Source organism: Parasteatoda tepidariorum, chromosome X1 (assembly GCF_043381705.1).
Source record: "Parasteatoda tepidariorum isolate YZ-2023 chromosome X1, CAS_Ptep_4.0, whole genome shotgun sequence".
NCBI classification, from domain to species: Eukaryota; Metazoa; Arthropoda; class Arachnida; order Araneae; family Theridiidae; genus Parasteatoda; species Parasteatoda tepidariorum.
In genome coordinates this window covers 17,943,381-17,962,296 of record NC_092214.1, presented here as the reverse complement: position 1 = coordinate 17,962,296, position 18,916 = coordinate 17,943,381, and the positions used below count along the sequence as shown (strand labels likewise).

At 25.8% G+C, this 18,916-nt stretch overlaps 2 protein-coding genes across 2 annotated transcripts in view; one reads left to right on the top strand and one right to left on the bottom strand.

The window, feature by feature from the left end:
- The window catches only part of LOC107455465 (synapsin), a 283,672-nt gene that overhangs the window by 147,399 nt on the left and 117,357 nt on the right, over window positions 1-18,916 (top strand). The gene's annotated exons all lie outside the window — the stretch shown is intronic.
- Window positions 1,909-18,916, bottom strand: part of LOC107455474 (Tissue inhibitor of metalloproteases) — a gene marked incomplete in the record, with an annotated part of 59,116 nt that continues 42,108 nt past the window's right edge. The window contains 3 exon segments of the mRNA XM_043040305.2: window positions 1,909-7,194; window positions 8,205-8,326; window positions 15,685-15,790. Of these exon segments, the coding sequence (XP_042896239.2) occupies window positions 7,003-7,194; window positions 8,205-8,326; window positions 15,685-15,790 (420 nt within the window).

The window sequence follows — 18,916 nt, the reverse complement described above, 5'->3', positions numbered from 1 at the left end:
AATTGTATCAGATAAAAAGGAATATAAAAAAGGAGTTTTTCGATCTTGAAAATTTATATATATATATATATATATAAAAAAACAGTCTAATAATTACTAAAAATTCTCAAAATCTGTTAGATTATCGGAATTATATTTGGACTAAAATATAAAATACCAAAAAATAGTAATTTGAATAAAAAATTAATAGTTTAAAGAAATTTTAATAATGAATAACTGCTTCTCTTAGATCTAAATAACTCCAAATAAGTGAAAATTTTAAATATTATTGTTTGGCGGTGATCCATCCGTGTTTGGAAGATATTTCCTTTAACGCAAAAAAGACATTAATGATTCAGGCTATATCTCATAACTTTAGATTATTAAAATGCTGAAAATAATGTTTTTCACTTATTTTGACTTAAATTAATACAAAATAACGAAAAAAGTAGAAAAAATATGTTTAATAAAAATTCTGTGTCAAAGGGTTATAAATAGATATTTTTCAAATTTCAATAGAAAATAAAGAAAGATGAAAATTTCTGTTGCATGGAATTTTTTAAGTAATTACGAATTACGAAAATTATAAATAACTATAAAGAATGTATTTTCAGTTCGTTAATGCCTAACTTGCAGAGAGTTTCGACTAATAAAATATATGCAAGAACACAGAATTAAAATGTACTAACATATAGTTAANGTTAGCCGCTTTTTACATGTATTATTTCGTACATTGAGCGGGTTTATTAAATTCTCTTTATCATTGAACTTTAAAAAAAAATTGACAAACATAGTTTGGTTGTGCTAAAGATAATCCTTTTTTGTGTGGATTTTCTGTTATTTCTATGGATTTTAGTTCCAACTGCAAGAAATCGCGGAAAGTTATTGAAAATAACAAAAAGGTCAATTTCTAGCTTTTTCTTAATTATTCCTGTTAATATTTTTTGCATTTGTGAACCTCATATTTTCAGTTATATTTTAAGATTTAGAGACAAATCCTTAATGTTTTTTCCTGAGAAGATTTATTGCAGAATATATATGGAAACTGGTTTATTTTCATAGGTATAATATTCTGAATCCCTTAATTTTTATTATATCAACAAACTTTTAAGTGATTTTATACTTTTGATTATTGTCTGAAAATGAAAGACGTAATAAAATGCTTTAATTTTATAAATTCATTTTTTAATGAAAGTTTTAATTCTACAGAACAAAGCATTATTTGTACTTTAAAAACAAAATGTAAAACGGAAGCAATTTATATTGAAACTTTACTTGTTTACTCTAGAATTACTCTATGAAGAAAAAATGTGTTGTAAATTAATAAAGGTGTCCAAGTGTTAGCTTTTGTCTGAGAATTTGTGTAGTTACTGTGATATGTCTTTAAAACGAAAGAAAGTTTACAATTCATATGATTTTTCTTGAACTGTGGCTTTTACGCTTTACTGACTTCATGTTGTTAAGGAATGTAACGTTTTCATACATACCATTCATTTTATTCTTATGTAAATAAAGGTTTTTTATAATCGAATTTTCTTTGCCGTCAATTTACTTGTTAATTTTATTTTAATCGAGCAGACCACTAGGGTAAGTATGAATATTAATCCTATTATTAAAGCTGGTCAATACAAAATCATATTTTAAAAGAACTAGAAACTGAATTTAATTCCTGCATGCAGGCATGCAGAGAGTTCTGCCATCTACAACTACTATAAGATATATATATATATATATATATATATATCTTATAGTAGTTGTAGATGGCAGAACTCTCTGCATGCCTGCATGCAGGAATTAAATTCAGTTTCTAGTTCTTTTAAAATATGATTTTGTATTGACCAGCTTTAATAATAGGATTAATATTCATACTTACCCTAGTGGTCTGCTCGATTAAAATAAAATTAACAAGTAAATTGACGGCAAAGAAAATTCGATTATAAAAAACCTTTATTTACATAAGAATAAAATGAATGGTATGTATGAAAACGTTACATTCCTTAACAACATGAAGTCAGTAAAGCGTAAAAGCCACAGTTCAAGAAAAATCATATGAATTGTAAACTTTCTTTCGTTTTAAAGACATATCACAGTAACTACACAAATTCTCAGACAAAAGCTAACACTTGGACACCTTTATTAATTTACAACACATTTTTTCTTCATAGAGTAATTCTAGAGTAAACAAGTAAAGTTTCAATATAAATTGCTTCCGTTTTACATTTTGTTTTTAAAGTACAAATAATGCTTTGTTCTGTAGAATTAAAACTTTCATTAAAAAATGAATTTATAAAATTAAAGCATTTTATTACGTCTTTCATTTTCAGACAATAATCAAAAGTATAAAATCACTTAAAAGTTTGTTGATATAATAAAAATTAAGGGATTCAGAATATTATACCTATGAAAATAAACCAGTTTCCATATATATTCTGCAATAAATCTTCTCAGGAAAAAACATTAAGGATTTGTCTCTAAATCTTAAAATATAACTGAAAATATGAGGTTCACAAATGCAAAAAATATTAACAGGAATAATTAAGAAAAAGCTAGAAATTGACCTTTTTGTTATTTTCAAAAACTTTCCGCGATTTCTTGCAGTTGGAACTAAAATCCATAGAAATAACAGAAAATCCACACAAAAAAGGATTATCTTTAGCACAACCAAACTATGTTTGTCAATTTTTTTTTAAAGTTCAATGATAAAGAGAATTTAATAAACCCGCTCAATGTACGAAATAATACATGTAAAAAGCGGCTAACCCCGTTTCTTTAATATACCGTTTCTATTGTACTCACAACTTATAACTTTCTCTGCTACATACTCAGTAATATTTTAGTGTTTAAATTAAAATAATCTGCAATAATATTATCTGCTTCTAATATTTCAATTCGTACAGAATAAATAAAATTTTGGATACATAACATACAAGGTTTAAATAAATAGATATTTTAAATTTTTGCTTTGAACTTTATTTAATAAATTTAAAAAAAATTTTTTAAAAATTTTCTAAATAATATTGATCTTGCCTTGCATGTCTGTGGGGTATGACGCTACGAGATTTTTAGGTTATCCCATTTATAGGTGGTTTATACCAAATGAGTTTCAGTTCTGTCATTTCCAAGTTAAAATCGATCCTCTCTCCATATTCTTTTTTTAAAAGAAGAAAAAGAAACTCCTGAATAAAATGTACTAAATAAGTTGTCTGTACTCGCTGTCTCAGAACTTCTTCGTTTTTCTTGAAAAAAATTTTTTTAAATGTAAGTTCGTTTTGAAAATACAAGTTTTTCAGGATTATTATTTTAAAACGCCATTTTATAGATTTGGCATCGTCTCACAGCAAAATTTTGCGCAAACTTTACTCACATTCTCCAGAAACTCATTTAGAGAGAATACCTCTAGACAAATGATTATAATATAAATATTAAATTAAAAGACATAAATATCGAAATACTTCAAAGTTGGAATACAATGAAGATGCTAAACTAGGCAATACGCTTGCACAGTTTTTTCAATTTTGGCACCAAAAATAATATGTTTATGGTATGAAGATTTTTGAGTCTATTTAAATCGATAAATAAATCAAAGCTAAATTTTCTCCATAAATACATTTTGAAGATTAAGAAAGCTATGATTCATTAGCTTTTAAACATCTATCTATGTTAGCATCTGCAAATATATAAACGCATTTCTATAACTAAATGAAATCTGAATAGTTAATTGAAGCAACGGTTGTTAAATTTAAGATATTAAGTGTTCTGTTTTCTCTTTATTTAAGATGAAAGCTGATTGTGCTTACACTTTTAATAGGAATAAAAGCATTTTATAAATACTTTGATTTTTAATTTAATGAAAATGAAAAGAAACAAATTCCAGCTTTGAGATATAACAAATATTTTCAAGGTATTTGTATAATTATACAAACTGACAATACATATAAAAACGTAACAAAAAATAAGCCTGTACATATGTATACATACAATAATAGTACACCTATTCATATTTAAAGGTATAATAACATCCATCATCTGTACCTTTTTAATCGAGCCATCGATTCAATTTTAAAGTTAACTCATAATGTACGGTGCACAAAAAAAAAAAAAAAAAAAACGGACCACCCTAAATAACTTTTGATCTAATGATTGGATCTTCACGTTCCAGTACTCAATCTTAATGGTTCAAGGGGGTGACTTCAAATAAGTTAATTAGTTAGGGCAGACGATATTTTAAGTTACGAAATCAAACGCAAAAACGTACTTTCTCTGAATAAACGTGCCTTTTTCGCACCGAATTTCTGACCCTTTAACTATAGCAGGTAGCCGCAATATGGAAAATATGGTCCCCATAGTTTGGTCTGGAAAGCGCTCCAAAGTTTAGACCCCTTAATGTTAATTTTACTTTTTATAAATTTTAAAAATTATTTCTAATTTCCTAGTAATTTATTAAGTAATAGTGGAAAAGTTTTGAATTGAAAGTTATACAATTTTTTATTTCTTTTTAAAGTATGTAATTTTACATAGCAAAGCATAAAATTTGAGTGAAATCGGTTAACTAGTTCTTGAGAAATTGAATTTTAAATATATGACATTTTTGAAACTCAATTTCTCAGGAACTATTCAACAGATTTTGTTCAAATTTTGCATTTTGCCATATAAAGTTATTTTCTTTAAATTGTATACCTCACAATTCAAAATTTTTTAGACCATTCTTAAATTAAATAATAAAAAATAATAAATCTTTACTAAAAGTTATTTTTTCCACGGAATTATCTTTAGATAAACGATTTCTATAATTATGTGCAAAATGCTTTCGAATCATTTAAAATACACAAAAAGTAAAATAAACATTAAGGGGTCCAAACTATTGTGACCATATTTTCCAAATTGCGGCTATCCCCTATATTTTGGTGGTCAAAAATCTGAGTTCGTAAAAAAAAAAAGGTATGTTTATTTAGAGAAAGTTTATTTTTTTGCCTGATTTCGTAGCTTAAAACATCGCCTGTACCTTTTAATCAACATATTTGAGGTCATCCATTCGAGTCATTAAGATTGAGTCCTAGAATGCGAAGATCAGATCGTTAAATATAAAGTTATCCAGGGTGGTCCATTTTTTTTTCTTGGCTCACTGTACATTATACTAGCATCAAATTAGAAAAAGATTATATATATATTTGTAATATATATCAAATATATTATTATATTGACATTAATTTTTAATGGTATCATATTAGTTTTATTAAATGATACTTTATACATGCAGCGGTTATTAATAGTTTTTATGTAGGCTGGAACTCAATAAAATATGTCGATTAATTGCCAAGACTAACATATATTTTTGGCAAGAAGTCTAAAACTTAATGATTAATTGTAAAACATAAACTAGAAAACCCACATAATTATGTTAATATTTTTTAAAAAGAGGCATTTTATTCAGAAAATCACATTATTCAATTTAAAGTCATATTATTCAATATCTCACTTCACATTCCAAAAGAAAAGTCTCCATAAATTTTTAAATTTGATTTTCAGCGACAAAAAAAAAATAATGAATAAATGAATAAAAATTTATTATTTTGAATATTGTTATATAAGAACAAATAAGATAAAATATTTTGTTCGGTATAAATTAACACTAGAAGTATATTTGAAAATGTTTACAAACTGCTAATTATTGCCTATGACGGCATAGAGTTAAAAAAAAATAGGAAAATCAGTTTTAAATTTTCAAATATAATAAATTTCTTCAGGCAAAATTTTAACTATTTTTCTTCGAAAAAAAATTACTATAAGTTAGATTTTATAATAAAACAAGTTTAAGCGAACAAATTGTTAGTTTTAAGTAGAAATGGAAATCTGTAATAATTATACTCGTCAATGAAAAAAAAAGTTGGCACTTAGAATAATAAAATTTTAAAAATTGCCAGTGCTCTTGCATGAATTTAAGAATCCATAAAATAACATAATTTTCTCTGAAATCGTAAAATCGTTAATATTTTCGTAATTTTGAAGTTAAATCACGATTTTTTTAATTTTTTTTTATATCCTTAAAATGTTGGCATAATTCGTCATTCATAACATCAATACATAATAGTGCGTACATAGAAAATAATTAAAAAAAATAATAAAACCATATTTACAAAGAAACAAGTAAGAAAACTTGGGTATTCCACCCGTAAACAAATATTACAATAACAATGAAAACTTGCAAGAAAAATTAAGTTATAGTTTTTTTGAAATACTGAATCCATCTTTCACACTAGGACGCACAAAACATAACCAATACTATATAAAATCTTAGAGGAAACACCAAATTATGAAACAAAAACATAAATTTATACTTACATTTTCTTTAAGAAATATGTTAAAATTAGGTTTAATGCTGCATGAAATTTAAAGTAGTGCTTGAGAATTAACTATGTTATTACCGATTAAGCAAAAATGTTTTATTTAAATATTGCCTTGCTTTTTACCAAAATGTACTTATTCGAAAAAAAACAATTGTTTTAAATTTTAAAATTAAAAAGGACAAAAATATGTCGCTAAAAATTGTAGATAAAAAATTATTAATGGATTTCTAATACTTAAATGCAGTTTAATACTTAAAAAATTAATATTCCTCAAATCAAGTTTAAATTTAAAATGAAAAATAGAATTATTAATAATAAAAAAAATTTTAGATGGATAGAAGTACTCTGTTTCGTACTTTTTCTTGCTTAAAAAACATAAATTATCAGCTAAAAAGAATTATGACACATACAATTTTATTAACATTTCAAAGTTAAAAATGAAAACGTTTTCAATAAATTATCGCTAAAAATTATTTTTCATTAAAAGCGGTAAAAAAAAAAAAATTTTTTTTTACACATTTCTCTTAGAAAATGGAACTACAAAATGTGTTTCTATAGTAACGCAGAAGAAATTCAAATGTAAGAGACTGAAAAATGATAATTATTAAATAAAGATAAAAATGAAAGTCTCTAAGAGGAATGAAAGTGAAAATTAAATATCAGATCTACTACAAAATGTTTAAGGTTCATATTTTCTTTCTTTCATGCATCGACGATATTGGGAAGTGCTCACCCATGAACATGCTTCAGTCTCATTATGGTATTGGGCAGAACACAAAGAATACAGACTTTGACAATCATTTTTAGCCTGATAAGTGTCCCATAAACAATAAGGTTCACGCCGATTTTTAACAAATGAAGGCATGCGAACCTAAAAATAAACACTTCTTTTAACATTTATTTTAAAATAAATAAGATACTTTCAAGTAAATACGTTCCATTGTTGTTAAAAAAAATATCAATATGATCGGAGTAAAAAAATTTCTTTCAACATTCATGTTGCATGAAGATTCTAAAAATGATAAAAATTAGATATTTTCTCTGTAAACATATTACTGTGATAAAAAAATTTTCACCAGAAAAAAAAATTCTTTACGTTAATGAAAATTAACATTTATTTTGTTTAAAAGCTCTAAAAATAGCCTGCAACAGATATTTTTTTCGCAAATATTATGTTCAATTTTTAAAAATAATGCCACCGGTTGAAAAAAAATAATTTTTTTAGAATTTTAATTAATAACAGCATTATTTTTATGCAAACAATCTCATAAGATTCAAGAATTGCCAGAAAATGGATACTTTCCCTAAAAATAAAAAGCAGCTTTTAAATAAAAACAAAACCGTACATAATTAAATTTTATTCAGCAAATGCCAAATAAAAAAAAATCATCTTCAAAAATCGGTGAAATTTTTTCCGAGATATTTGTACTAGATCAAGAAATCTGCATTTTTTTTTTCTCTAGAGAATTCGAATCAGAGACTAAAAATAAGATGCTTTATATCGAATTCGCGAATCCCTAAAAAACCACAGCTTTATTACTTAAAACTGAGTATAAACATTGTAATAGCGGAAAAAAAACGCAATTTTTAAACATTAAAATAATAATAATACAAGACTTGAAATATGACAGATTTAGAAAGTATGACGATCACGAATACTATTTCACAGTATGGTTGCTAGCAATATTTTGCGACTTTGAAAATAAAACTATTTTTAATCAAATGTTCAATAAAAAAAACACTTATAAATTTTAATTTTCCGCTCAGTTTTCATTTTAATCTATAGCTGTAATCCATTTTAGCGAAATTGATTTATTCCGTTTTTCTGAACCATTACATGATTTTTTTTTAAAAAAAAGAAAAAAACTAAATCATACTTACTCTGCATTTGCAGCCTTGTTGATAGAGTTTACGGAAACCTTTCTTTTGTTTGGAGGAAAGTGTTGCCCACTCTTGAACGAAATGGCACAAAGAAACAAATGGTTTTTCTCCACGAATTCTACCTGTAAATACACATTAACAAATGGAAAAAAAACGTTATTTCAATTTTACATTTTCAATCATAAATATAATAATATATTGCGTAGCTATGTGCTTCTTTTTAATTTTTACGATTCAGCATTACCCTGTGTTAAATAGAATCACATCCCGATTATAATTTTGATTTTGAATAAATTGCTGAAAGAATTAAAAAATGCAGTTATACTTTTAATTTTAATAATTTTAAAATATAATAATATATTGCGTAGCTATGTGCTTCTTTCTAATTTTCAAGATTCAGCATTACCCTGCGTTAAATAGAGTCACATCCCGATTTTAATTTTGATTTTGAATAAATTGCTGAAATAATTAAAAAATGTAGTTATATTTTTAATTTTAATAATTTTAAAATATAATAATATATCGCGTGGCTATGTGCTTCTTTCTAATTTTTACGATTCAGCATTACCCTGTGTTAAATAGTCACATCCCGATTTTAATTTTGATTTTGAATAAATTGCTGAAATAATTAAAAAAATTTAGTTATATTTTTAATTTTAATAATTTTAAAATATAATAATATATCGCGTGGCTATGTGCTTCTTTTTAATTTTTACGATTCAGCATTACCCTGTGTTAAATAGAGTCACATCCCGATTTTAATTTTGAATAAATTGCTGCAAGAATTAAAAAATGCAGTTATATTTTTAATTTTTATTGTTAACAAAACATAATAAACCATAATCAGTTTTGAAATGAAAATAAATTATGTATTTAATGAGAAAGATTTCCTTCATATGTATGTCTATACTAATCTTGCAATAATGCATTAAAATAATGAGTTATGATTTTCATTGCTATTATTATTCTGAAACTTATACTACTTTATGAAAAGCTAAAAAAGGATCAATACAATGTTTAAATAATAGCGTATAATAAATTACTAAAGAAAAAATGATTTTTAAGAAATGTTTATGCTAGAAAATGTATTTGTTCTAAAAAGATTTAACGTTTGCAACTTTTAGTACGAATACTTCGTCCATTTGTAGGTTTGATTAAAAAACGATGTCAGTGATCTTTAAAGATGTAAAAGTATAGTTTAGGGTATACATAAGACTTTCTAATGTATGTGTATAATTTACATTTTATTTATTGTGGATAAAAAACCATATCAAAATTCAAAGTTTTTTTGGAATGTAATTCATATATTTCGAATTTTTAATGAATTACGAATTTTTAATGAATACATTAATGAATTTTATTGGGATAAAATCAATTAACAAACTTATTTGAACATACAAACAGATAATGGTTGTTAATAGAGATTTATATTGATTGACACATGAATAACTTCCGCATTAAAAGTATGTTAAAAAATTAACGAAACTTATTAATTATTTCGATATGTTATGAATCTGATTTCTATCTTGAATTATGAGGAGGACTCTTCAGTGGAAAAAATGTATTTGATCTCATATAATAGGTCAAATAATTTTATAAGGTAAAGAAATTAGAAAAATAAATGTCACATAATTATAACTCCTCCAAATGAACTTAGCATTCAAACTTATTTTTTCAACACTATAACGACCGCAAATCAATTTTGAGAGCTCTTTAAATAATTATACCAGCTTTCTTGATTTACGTGTTTTTTCCTTCATTTTCAGAGGTCTTCAAAAGCATTAAGGAAGCATTTAATTAGGTTGCATAATAAGTGTTTTACCTAAAATGACGATAGAGGTTAAAATGACCACAATAGAGATTTAAACATGTTTGTTTAAAATAGCTCACTTTTTTTTCAGGAACTATTCGACCGATTTCACTCAAATTTTGTATTTTGCTATGTAGAAGTGCAATCTTTAAAATTATGCAAAAACTGTATACCTTACAATTCAAAATGTTTTAGACTATTAATAAATAAAATAAAGGTAATCTATATTTACTGAAAGTTATTTTTGGATTAAAATCGCCTTTGGATAAATAAATTTTATAATTGTGTCTAAAAATGTTTAAATTCGTCAAAAGAGTTTTATATATATATTGTGAAATACGCGAAAAGTAAAATTAACGGTAAGGAGTCCAAAATTTCGACCGCCCTCCTGTTTAAATAATTGAGACCATATTTCCCAGATTGCGGCTACGGGTAAGAAATCCAAATCCATAAGAAAAAATTATTCAGAGAAAGTAATTTTTGAGTTTGATTTCGTAACTTGAAACATATTCTGCTCTAATTAATTAGCATATTTAAAATCATCACTTTTAACCATTGAGATTCAGTCCTGGATCCTGAAGATCCGATCATTAGATCAAAAGTTATTATGGATGGCCCTTTTTTTCGTGCTCTGCACACTAAAGTGAACAGGAAACTGATGGTTTCATTGTAAGGAAAGAAGTGTCCTATAGAAGTGCCATATAAATCAAAACAATTTCTATCTCCCGACTACTATGTTCGGAATTGTTAATATCATTGGTAACCTACAAACCTCCCTGAAAATCGAAACAATGAAAATAAATCTCCCTAAAAATCCTTCGGGGTATTCATTAAATTAGACAATTGTGAATACCTTTAAGAAAATGACCAATTTGAAATTTTAAAATGTACTAACTGTTCCCGCGCCAAATTAATTAAAAAAAGATCAAGAGATGGCGCTGGGAAGAGTCATGTGTATTAAGTGAAATAGAAATAAAAAAGATGGAGGAAGAGCAAGTCGTGTGTCCTTTATTGTGGTAAAAAACAAAAAAAAGAACCAGCTAAAAAGTTTTTCTGATCGAATATTGTTCACTAACAATAAATTCCTCATTTTTTTTAAGCATTACACTCTTTCATTTTGAACTTATTCAAAAAATTTAAATGAAATATTTAAATATCAATCTTTAAAATATTTCTAGAACATGTCTCGAATATTCTAAATAACTGAATTAGATTATTTTTTACTTAAACATATTCAAATCTTGCTTAATATAAATATTTAAATATTACGTATCTCACATAAATTGCTTGTCGTAGATAAAATATCTCAATTTACAGTGTTAATCTTCAACCTACTCCTTTAAGTGTCATAATTAGCTCATAAAATAACATTTCAACATATCTTTCAACAATCTTTACGAAGATTGAAATCAGCTAGAGCGAAAAAAAAAAAAAGCTGAAGAAGCGACATATAGAATTTATTTACTCTGTTGGCCTTGAAAAAAAAACTATTTTCTCCTTTGTTGCTAATGCCAATAAAACATTCTTTTATGATTTTATAATTTTTTCATTATGTTAAAAGATAAAGATTCATTAAAATTATTTATTCAGTTGAGTGTTTTGATTTTGTTTTCTTTGAATTAAATAAGTTTTCGCATTTGAAAACGAAAAAGTTATTTTATGTAAGTTTTGAAAAAATAACAATCACCATTAAATTGTTAAACGGAAAAATTTTCCACTTCAACAAGTGATAACAAAATGCAGATTACTATTGATTAAAAATAAAAGTAAACAAAAATCGGCATCGCTTTTACAAAATTGTCAAAATTTTAATATCTATTAGCGATATCGATGATGCAGATTAACTGAAATATAGCTGAGTTCGCAGCATCTAAGAAACATTGCAAACACTGCTATATTAAATTGTAATTTGAATTGATGGAATTGTAATTTGGTTTGAAAAGTAAAAAAAAACTTTCAGCAAATTTATGTATAAAGGCTCGTAAAATATTTCAGTGTTAGCATTTATTTTATTTTAAAATTATGATACACCCTTTAAAACCCTTTGTGGTTTCTTGGAATCTTGTTCTACTAAAAAATTGATGAAATAATTGTTTTACAATTTTTACTCTGAGACAAGAAATCAGTTTTATGACACGCTGCCTCATAACGTAATGCAAACAACGCCTTTACCAATTAGCAAATAACATTTTTTTTTATAATAGTTTATATTTATAATAAAAGAGAAATTGTAATGTAATAAAAAAGAAATATATAATTGAATCAATTAACATTTAAAGTTATTTAAAATTGAAGTTAAACGTTATTTCAGCAAAATGACATTTCAAACTCAAAGATGTTGTTACGCCTCAAATTAACTCCAATCCATAATATCCTTGAAACTAATTTTTTTTTTTGTTTCACATTTCATCTTCAAGGCACCTGTCGTGCCGACCGAAAATTATTAAGCATCGATGACGGATTATTTATACTTAGTCCTTATTTTTATGCGTGACTATAGAATGTTGAGTAAGCTTCGGTATGTGTGACTATATAATGTTGAGTAAGCTTCGTGTTTTTTTCTTTCTAAGTTACGGTAGCAGAATTAATTACTCCGCATTCTCCAACGGCTTTAAGCGAAGAATTAAATGACATGGGTTGATATTTAAAAACTTTAATCGCCTATTAAGGTATAGTTAACGCCTTAATTTAAATGCTGTGCTTTTCGTTATAATTTAAATTTCGTGCTAAAATTTTATTTTCCATTTTTTAATAATAAAAAAATACTATTAAAAGATTTCAAAAGTGCACCATTTATAAAATAGTTTTTTTAAATAAGCCTTTCCCTTTTGATTTTTCAAAACAAATAGTATTTAAAGAGAACATATTTTATTAGTGAAAAGGTTACCGGGTTGAGGGGCTTAATTTTACCCCATTTACCTTTCAGTTAAATCGTCTTTTTTCAAAATTTTTTCCTAATAAGGTAAATACAAACTGCAATAGTAAAAGAAGAAGAAAATTAAGTTTTGTTTTAAACTAATAAAATGATGAATATATATTTATTAATACTTGATTAAGTTCATTTATATTTTTGGACCGTTTATATTGTATTTCTTTTAAAGAAGTGACCTATGTGTGCAAATTGTGAAATATGAATAAAAAATCAAAAATTGTTTTTAAGAAAATATGGCATAATGTAGTCACTCTTTGATTTTAATGTAATTCGATTTTCAATGTGAATTCAAATTTTTAACCGAAAGGCAAGCCCACATATCCGGGGGATTCTCGGATTAGCTATATAGCTAGGATTGGATTAAGTGAGAAATGAATAACCGGCAATTTGGTGAAAACAATTTTTTTTTGTAGCAATATAAAGCAACATTTTGGTACTTTTGAATCAATTGGGTGCTAAAATTTTATAATATATAATCGCTTTGAGTAATAATTTTTATCTACCTGGAATTGTATTAAAAAGATTTTTATGTAGTATTAATAGTTTGTCAATAATTAAAAATGTAATTGTTTATAAGTTTTTTCTCTTCTCTTTGGCGACAAAATTTTTTTTTATTTATAGCAACACTAGTGTCAATTATACATTTGCAATTACGTACTAGAAGTATTTTCTACGCGAATTCCACAGTTCGTAAAAACGTAAATCTTAAATCAACATTGATCGTTACGGAATATTTTTTTATAACTCAATCTTTAAAAATTTCACAAAATATTAATTACTCTAATGTTACGTCTGAAGAAAACAGAAAGAGTGAAGTTTATAAATAAATTAATAATTAAAAGTTAATATTATTTGCAGAATAATCATAGCAATTAGTAACTGAGGCTGTTTCAGGTCATAAAAACCAAATTATTAGATGATGCGGATATGTGTATGTCACTACGATTATTTTAATATTTTGTATTTAAATAAATTAACGGCAACTAATTTAAAAATTCTGTTTTGACACTATAGAAACTAGCAATGTACTAAAAATAGTATAATACAAAAACTTTAAAACACTCTTTGCCACAGTGCACAAACTACGCTTCAGTCAGTTATATTTAATTTATAAAAAGAAAACCAAAATATAACACTTAATAGGCTAATAAATGTAATTAACATATACTTAAAAATAATGAAGGGTAAAAAGGTTAAAAAAAAATCATGGAAATATAATTATTTGTCGGGCAAATTTCCTTTGATATTTCGGTACAGCATTATTTGTTAATGCATCATCAAATTTTGTTATTAAAAATGTCAACCATACAAAAATAACATAAAATGACCTTTCCTTGACTAGCGTATTTGCACTGTTATTTGAGAAATTGTGCGAAATTTGCACTTAATGCTATATTTTTACGAGAAAAGTAATCTTATACCAAGGTAATTTTTATCTAATAATTAGTAATATTAGAGAAAGAAAGATTATTAAAGAATTGAAAAAAAAGGAGTGGCAAAATTACAGAAGGACGGCGTTCATTAATAAGTTATCCTTGAGCCAAACGCACCCATTTTTTACTGCTTTGTTTCGAAAAATTAGCACTGATCTTTATTAATTGTTTGAACTAACCTAAACGAAATTGAGGTAGCGATATATTGCTATGTATAATTAAGTTAACATTTGAAATTATAATACAATTTGAAAAGATCGATTAACTTTCTCGTTCTTGATGTTAGGAGTGGGATTTGTGTTCCGCAACTTTATTATAGGTAAACATTTGAGAGTGAGTTAATGACGAATAAAATTTGAATAATAAATTTTTTTTTACACGTCTTTGAAGGGTGCTCGCTCCGCGAAAGTAATTTCATAACGTAATTTTACTAAATTTTAAAGTTAACTCTTACTGTATTTGCTAGTTAATAAAAATATATCTAATTTTATGCTGCTTTTCCTTTTATCTGAATTATTTTAAAAGTTGTAGTTGTTGTTGTTAATCATGCTACTTGCCAAGACCAGCAAGCCTGTTTGAAAACAAACTAATTTTTAGGGTAGAGGGTGACCTAAACCAGAGAACGATCACTCCAATTCAGTACCCACAGAGGAATTGATTTGTTATGAGGACTTTGTCACCCCGACCGATTTAAAGTGCACCAGTCGCCAATTAATACTTTGGCCGACGGGATTCAAACTCAAGTTCTCACCAACACGAGTACAACATCCTACCACCCAGGCTATTTAACCCCTTATTTTAAAAGTATTTCATGAATGAATATTGTCAGAGTCATCATTTCATGTTTATTTTAACGTATTAGCTTAACTTGAGTGCGTGATCGTCATTGAAATGAATTCATACATTTTAATCAATTTAAAAAAAAATAAAAATTATCAGCTATTCATTGATTATTTAAAAAAAATATTAAATGAATTTAAGTTAGATAACTTTTTAGTTACGAGTTTATTCGATATATAAGCTAAAAAGGGTCAAACAAAGATTTTAAGTCATAAAAGCTAGAAAAAAAACTTCTAAGGTCAAGAAAGAAAGAAATTTTAACAATTGAAATTGATTTCTGATACCTGGAAATACTTTAAAAATAATTACTAATGATAGAAAAATATATTTTGCGCCTATCTCGTTTATTTTTTACGTACCGAAAAAAAGGTTAATAAAATATACATCAGTAATAATGAAATTTCTAATTTAACAAAATAAAACATTTGCTAAAAAAAGTATGGTAAAATGAAATTCAACAATTACCTGCTATAAGATATCTTGTAGGTTTCAGAGTAACACCGCAAGCAGCTTCATGACTACTTGTCCAAATTAAACCTTGGCTTAATGCGTGGCGAGCTTTCTCACTCATCTAATAGAAATACAAGACATTCAATAATAGAATATTTAATCTATCTAAAACAAATACAAGACATTCAATAATAGAATATTTAATCAATCTAATAGAAATACAAGACGTTTAATAATAGAATATTTAATCAATCTAATAGAAATACAAGACATTCAATAATAGAATATTTAATCAAAAATATTTCTTACAAGTTGTAAAATTGAAAACTAATGGGGAATAAGCAAGATTAAGGAAAGAAAACATTTTCAAAGAGTAGTAAAGATTAAAATAAGGTAAACTCTAATTCACTGTAAATAAAGTTAGTGATAACAATTACTCTTTATAAGGTCATTTTTTTTCTAAGAATGATGCTTCAAAATATGTTTAGGATAGATTTATAAAAACAAATTATTACATAAAATTAATTTGATTTTTAGGACCATTTTTTTCGTGGGAATGTTAGTGATATTTTTAAAACTTTACTTCCTGCAAAAACATTAGCAATTAACTTGAACTTCAGTGCTTTTAAAAAACCGTACTTATAAATTCCGTGAAGAATAATTATCTCGATGAAAAGTAATCAAATGAACGAACGCATAGCGCATACAAAAGAAAATAGCTCCCTAATCTTAATCCCAAACAACATTTACTGTAACCCAAATTTTTGTAACAAAACCCTTCGTTTTTTATTTTTATTTTTTATATTATCGTCAGCAGATGGTCGCTGCACGAATCATAAGCGTCACATCGATATTTAAAAAAATAATGGAATTGTTGGGCTTCCCATGGCCTTATAAAGGGTTAGTTTCGTTATGTTATCGAAAGCTTTCGCGTTGCACGTGGATTAATTATAGGAAAAATAATAAATAGCGAATTCATTATTCTTGTAATGTTGGTTATGCATAAGGCACAATAATTGTTTAAAATAATGCTACGTGCATTTATATGAGTTTTTTTATCCTTAAAAATCTTTTACTGTTTGGGGATTACATTAAATTGATACTGAGTATCAAAAGAGATAACAATATTTATGTTGCACACATCCGAGTTTTTTCAGATTTAACGATTGTTCGAAAGAAAAAAAATATTATATGTCAAATAAGGTCTTCTGACTAAATTTCAGATTTCTAGCTAAATCTTTTTATTTTTAAAATGGCAAAATGAATTAAGTTTTTTTTTGGTAAAAATTTACCTTGGGGACCTCAGATATTGCAGAATTATAGAACGCAATAATAATGATATACGCTTATAGATACATATATGATTTTCAATTATGGACAATGTTTACTGCAATTAAATATTGATTTGATCATTATTTAATAATGAGTTTACTTTATTTCCAACATTTTTTAAACTTTCACAGTATATATTCACTAGTTTAATATTGTTGTTACAGGTTTACAAAAAAGGATTTAAAATTCTCTTTTATGGTTTAATCCTAAGTTTTTTATTTTTAAAACCATTTTGCCTTCTGCTCTTTTTAGCTTTCACTTTTCGCTAAGAATAGAATCATCAATATTATTTACACGTTAAAAATAAAAAGAGAAAAAAAAAGGCTATTTCTCAGTGTTAAGCTTATATTCTTTGCTGATCTCCCCGGCACTAAAAGAAAAATGGCTCCGTTCCCCTGTTGTCGAGTTCCGGTCGTAAATTTTCTTAATACTTAGGCTTTTAAACTCAGAATTTATTTAAAAATATTTTATTATCGCGTGTGATAAGCTCGTAACTCCATCAAACAAAAATATTTACCATTAGTACTTAAGAAAAGCTATTTTTGAAAAGATGAAGTATTTTTTTTTATTCAGGCGAAAAGATAAACAAAAAAGAAATATATATTTTACCTCTGACAGTGTAACTATACTTTCAATATACAAAACATTTAAAATAACCACTAGTTTTAATAAATAGGAAAAGCACACTTTTATTAACTTAAACATAGAAAAACAAATATATCTATTTACATATTATAGGGCACAGACCTATATGCAATATCTTTAAGAAAATTCTAGAAACTAGATAACTACAAGATCCTAAAATCCAAGTTAGGTTAAAATCGTTTCAAACAGAGAACATAGAGTTAAAATCCGAAGTAATTTTAGTAATTATATTTTTTCAAACCGTGGTGTTCCTCAAGGATCTATTCTAGGACCCTTATTGTTTATTATATTCATCAATGACTTTTGTCAACTCAAACTTTTTGGTAAGATAATAACGTATGCTGATGATTCCGTAATTTTGTATTCTTGCACTGATTTAAATCAACTAATTTTTCAAATTCAATCTGATTTACGCATAATTTCAAAATGGTTTACAATAAATGACTTAAATTTAAATCTAAATAAAACTAAATATATTTATTTCAGTTTAAGAAAATCAGAATTTAACTTAAATTTAAAATTTCACTCTCTCTCCTGCAAAAGTACTAATGAAAATTGTCAATGCTATATTCTACAATCTGTAAATAATATCAAATATTTAGGACTATATATCGATTCTAATTTAAAATGGAAAACACATATTAACAATTTAGTTAAAAAATTGCGTTTCGTTTTAGTTAAATTTTATCACCTTAAGAATAAAATTCATTTTAATTTTGTGAAAGCACTCTATTACTCCTGGTTTTATTCTTTAATTAATTATGGTGCGATAATATATGGCGGTGAATATAAAACTAATTTACTTCCCTTAATCTCAGTTCAGAATAAATGCTTCAAGATTATTAATTCTCTAAATATAAATAATTCAAGTGTAACTACTACCAATATATATACAAGAATTAACCTATTACCATTTCGCCATAATGTATTTTTTCGTATTTTACTCTATTTACACAACAATAAATTAATATGCAAATTAAAAACTAATGTGTCTGAAAGGAGACCAACTGAAATGTATGAGATTCCCTTCTTTACAAAAGAAATTTCACGAAAACAGTTTTTTTACTTAGCACCTAAATTATATAATAAATTACCATTTCAGTTGCAAAACATCAAAATATATTCTTCTTTTAAGCGTGCTTTATTTCAATTTGTGATGAACATTGACGATTTAGATCTCTATTTTTCACTTTAAAGGAAGCATTTGATTTTTTATACCAGTCTTGTGCCAATCCAAATGAATTTATGTTACCTTTGTTATTTTTTTTTT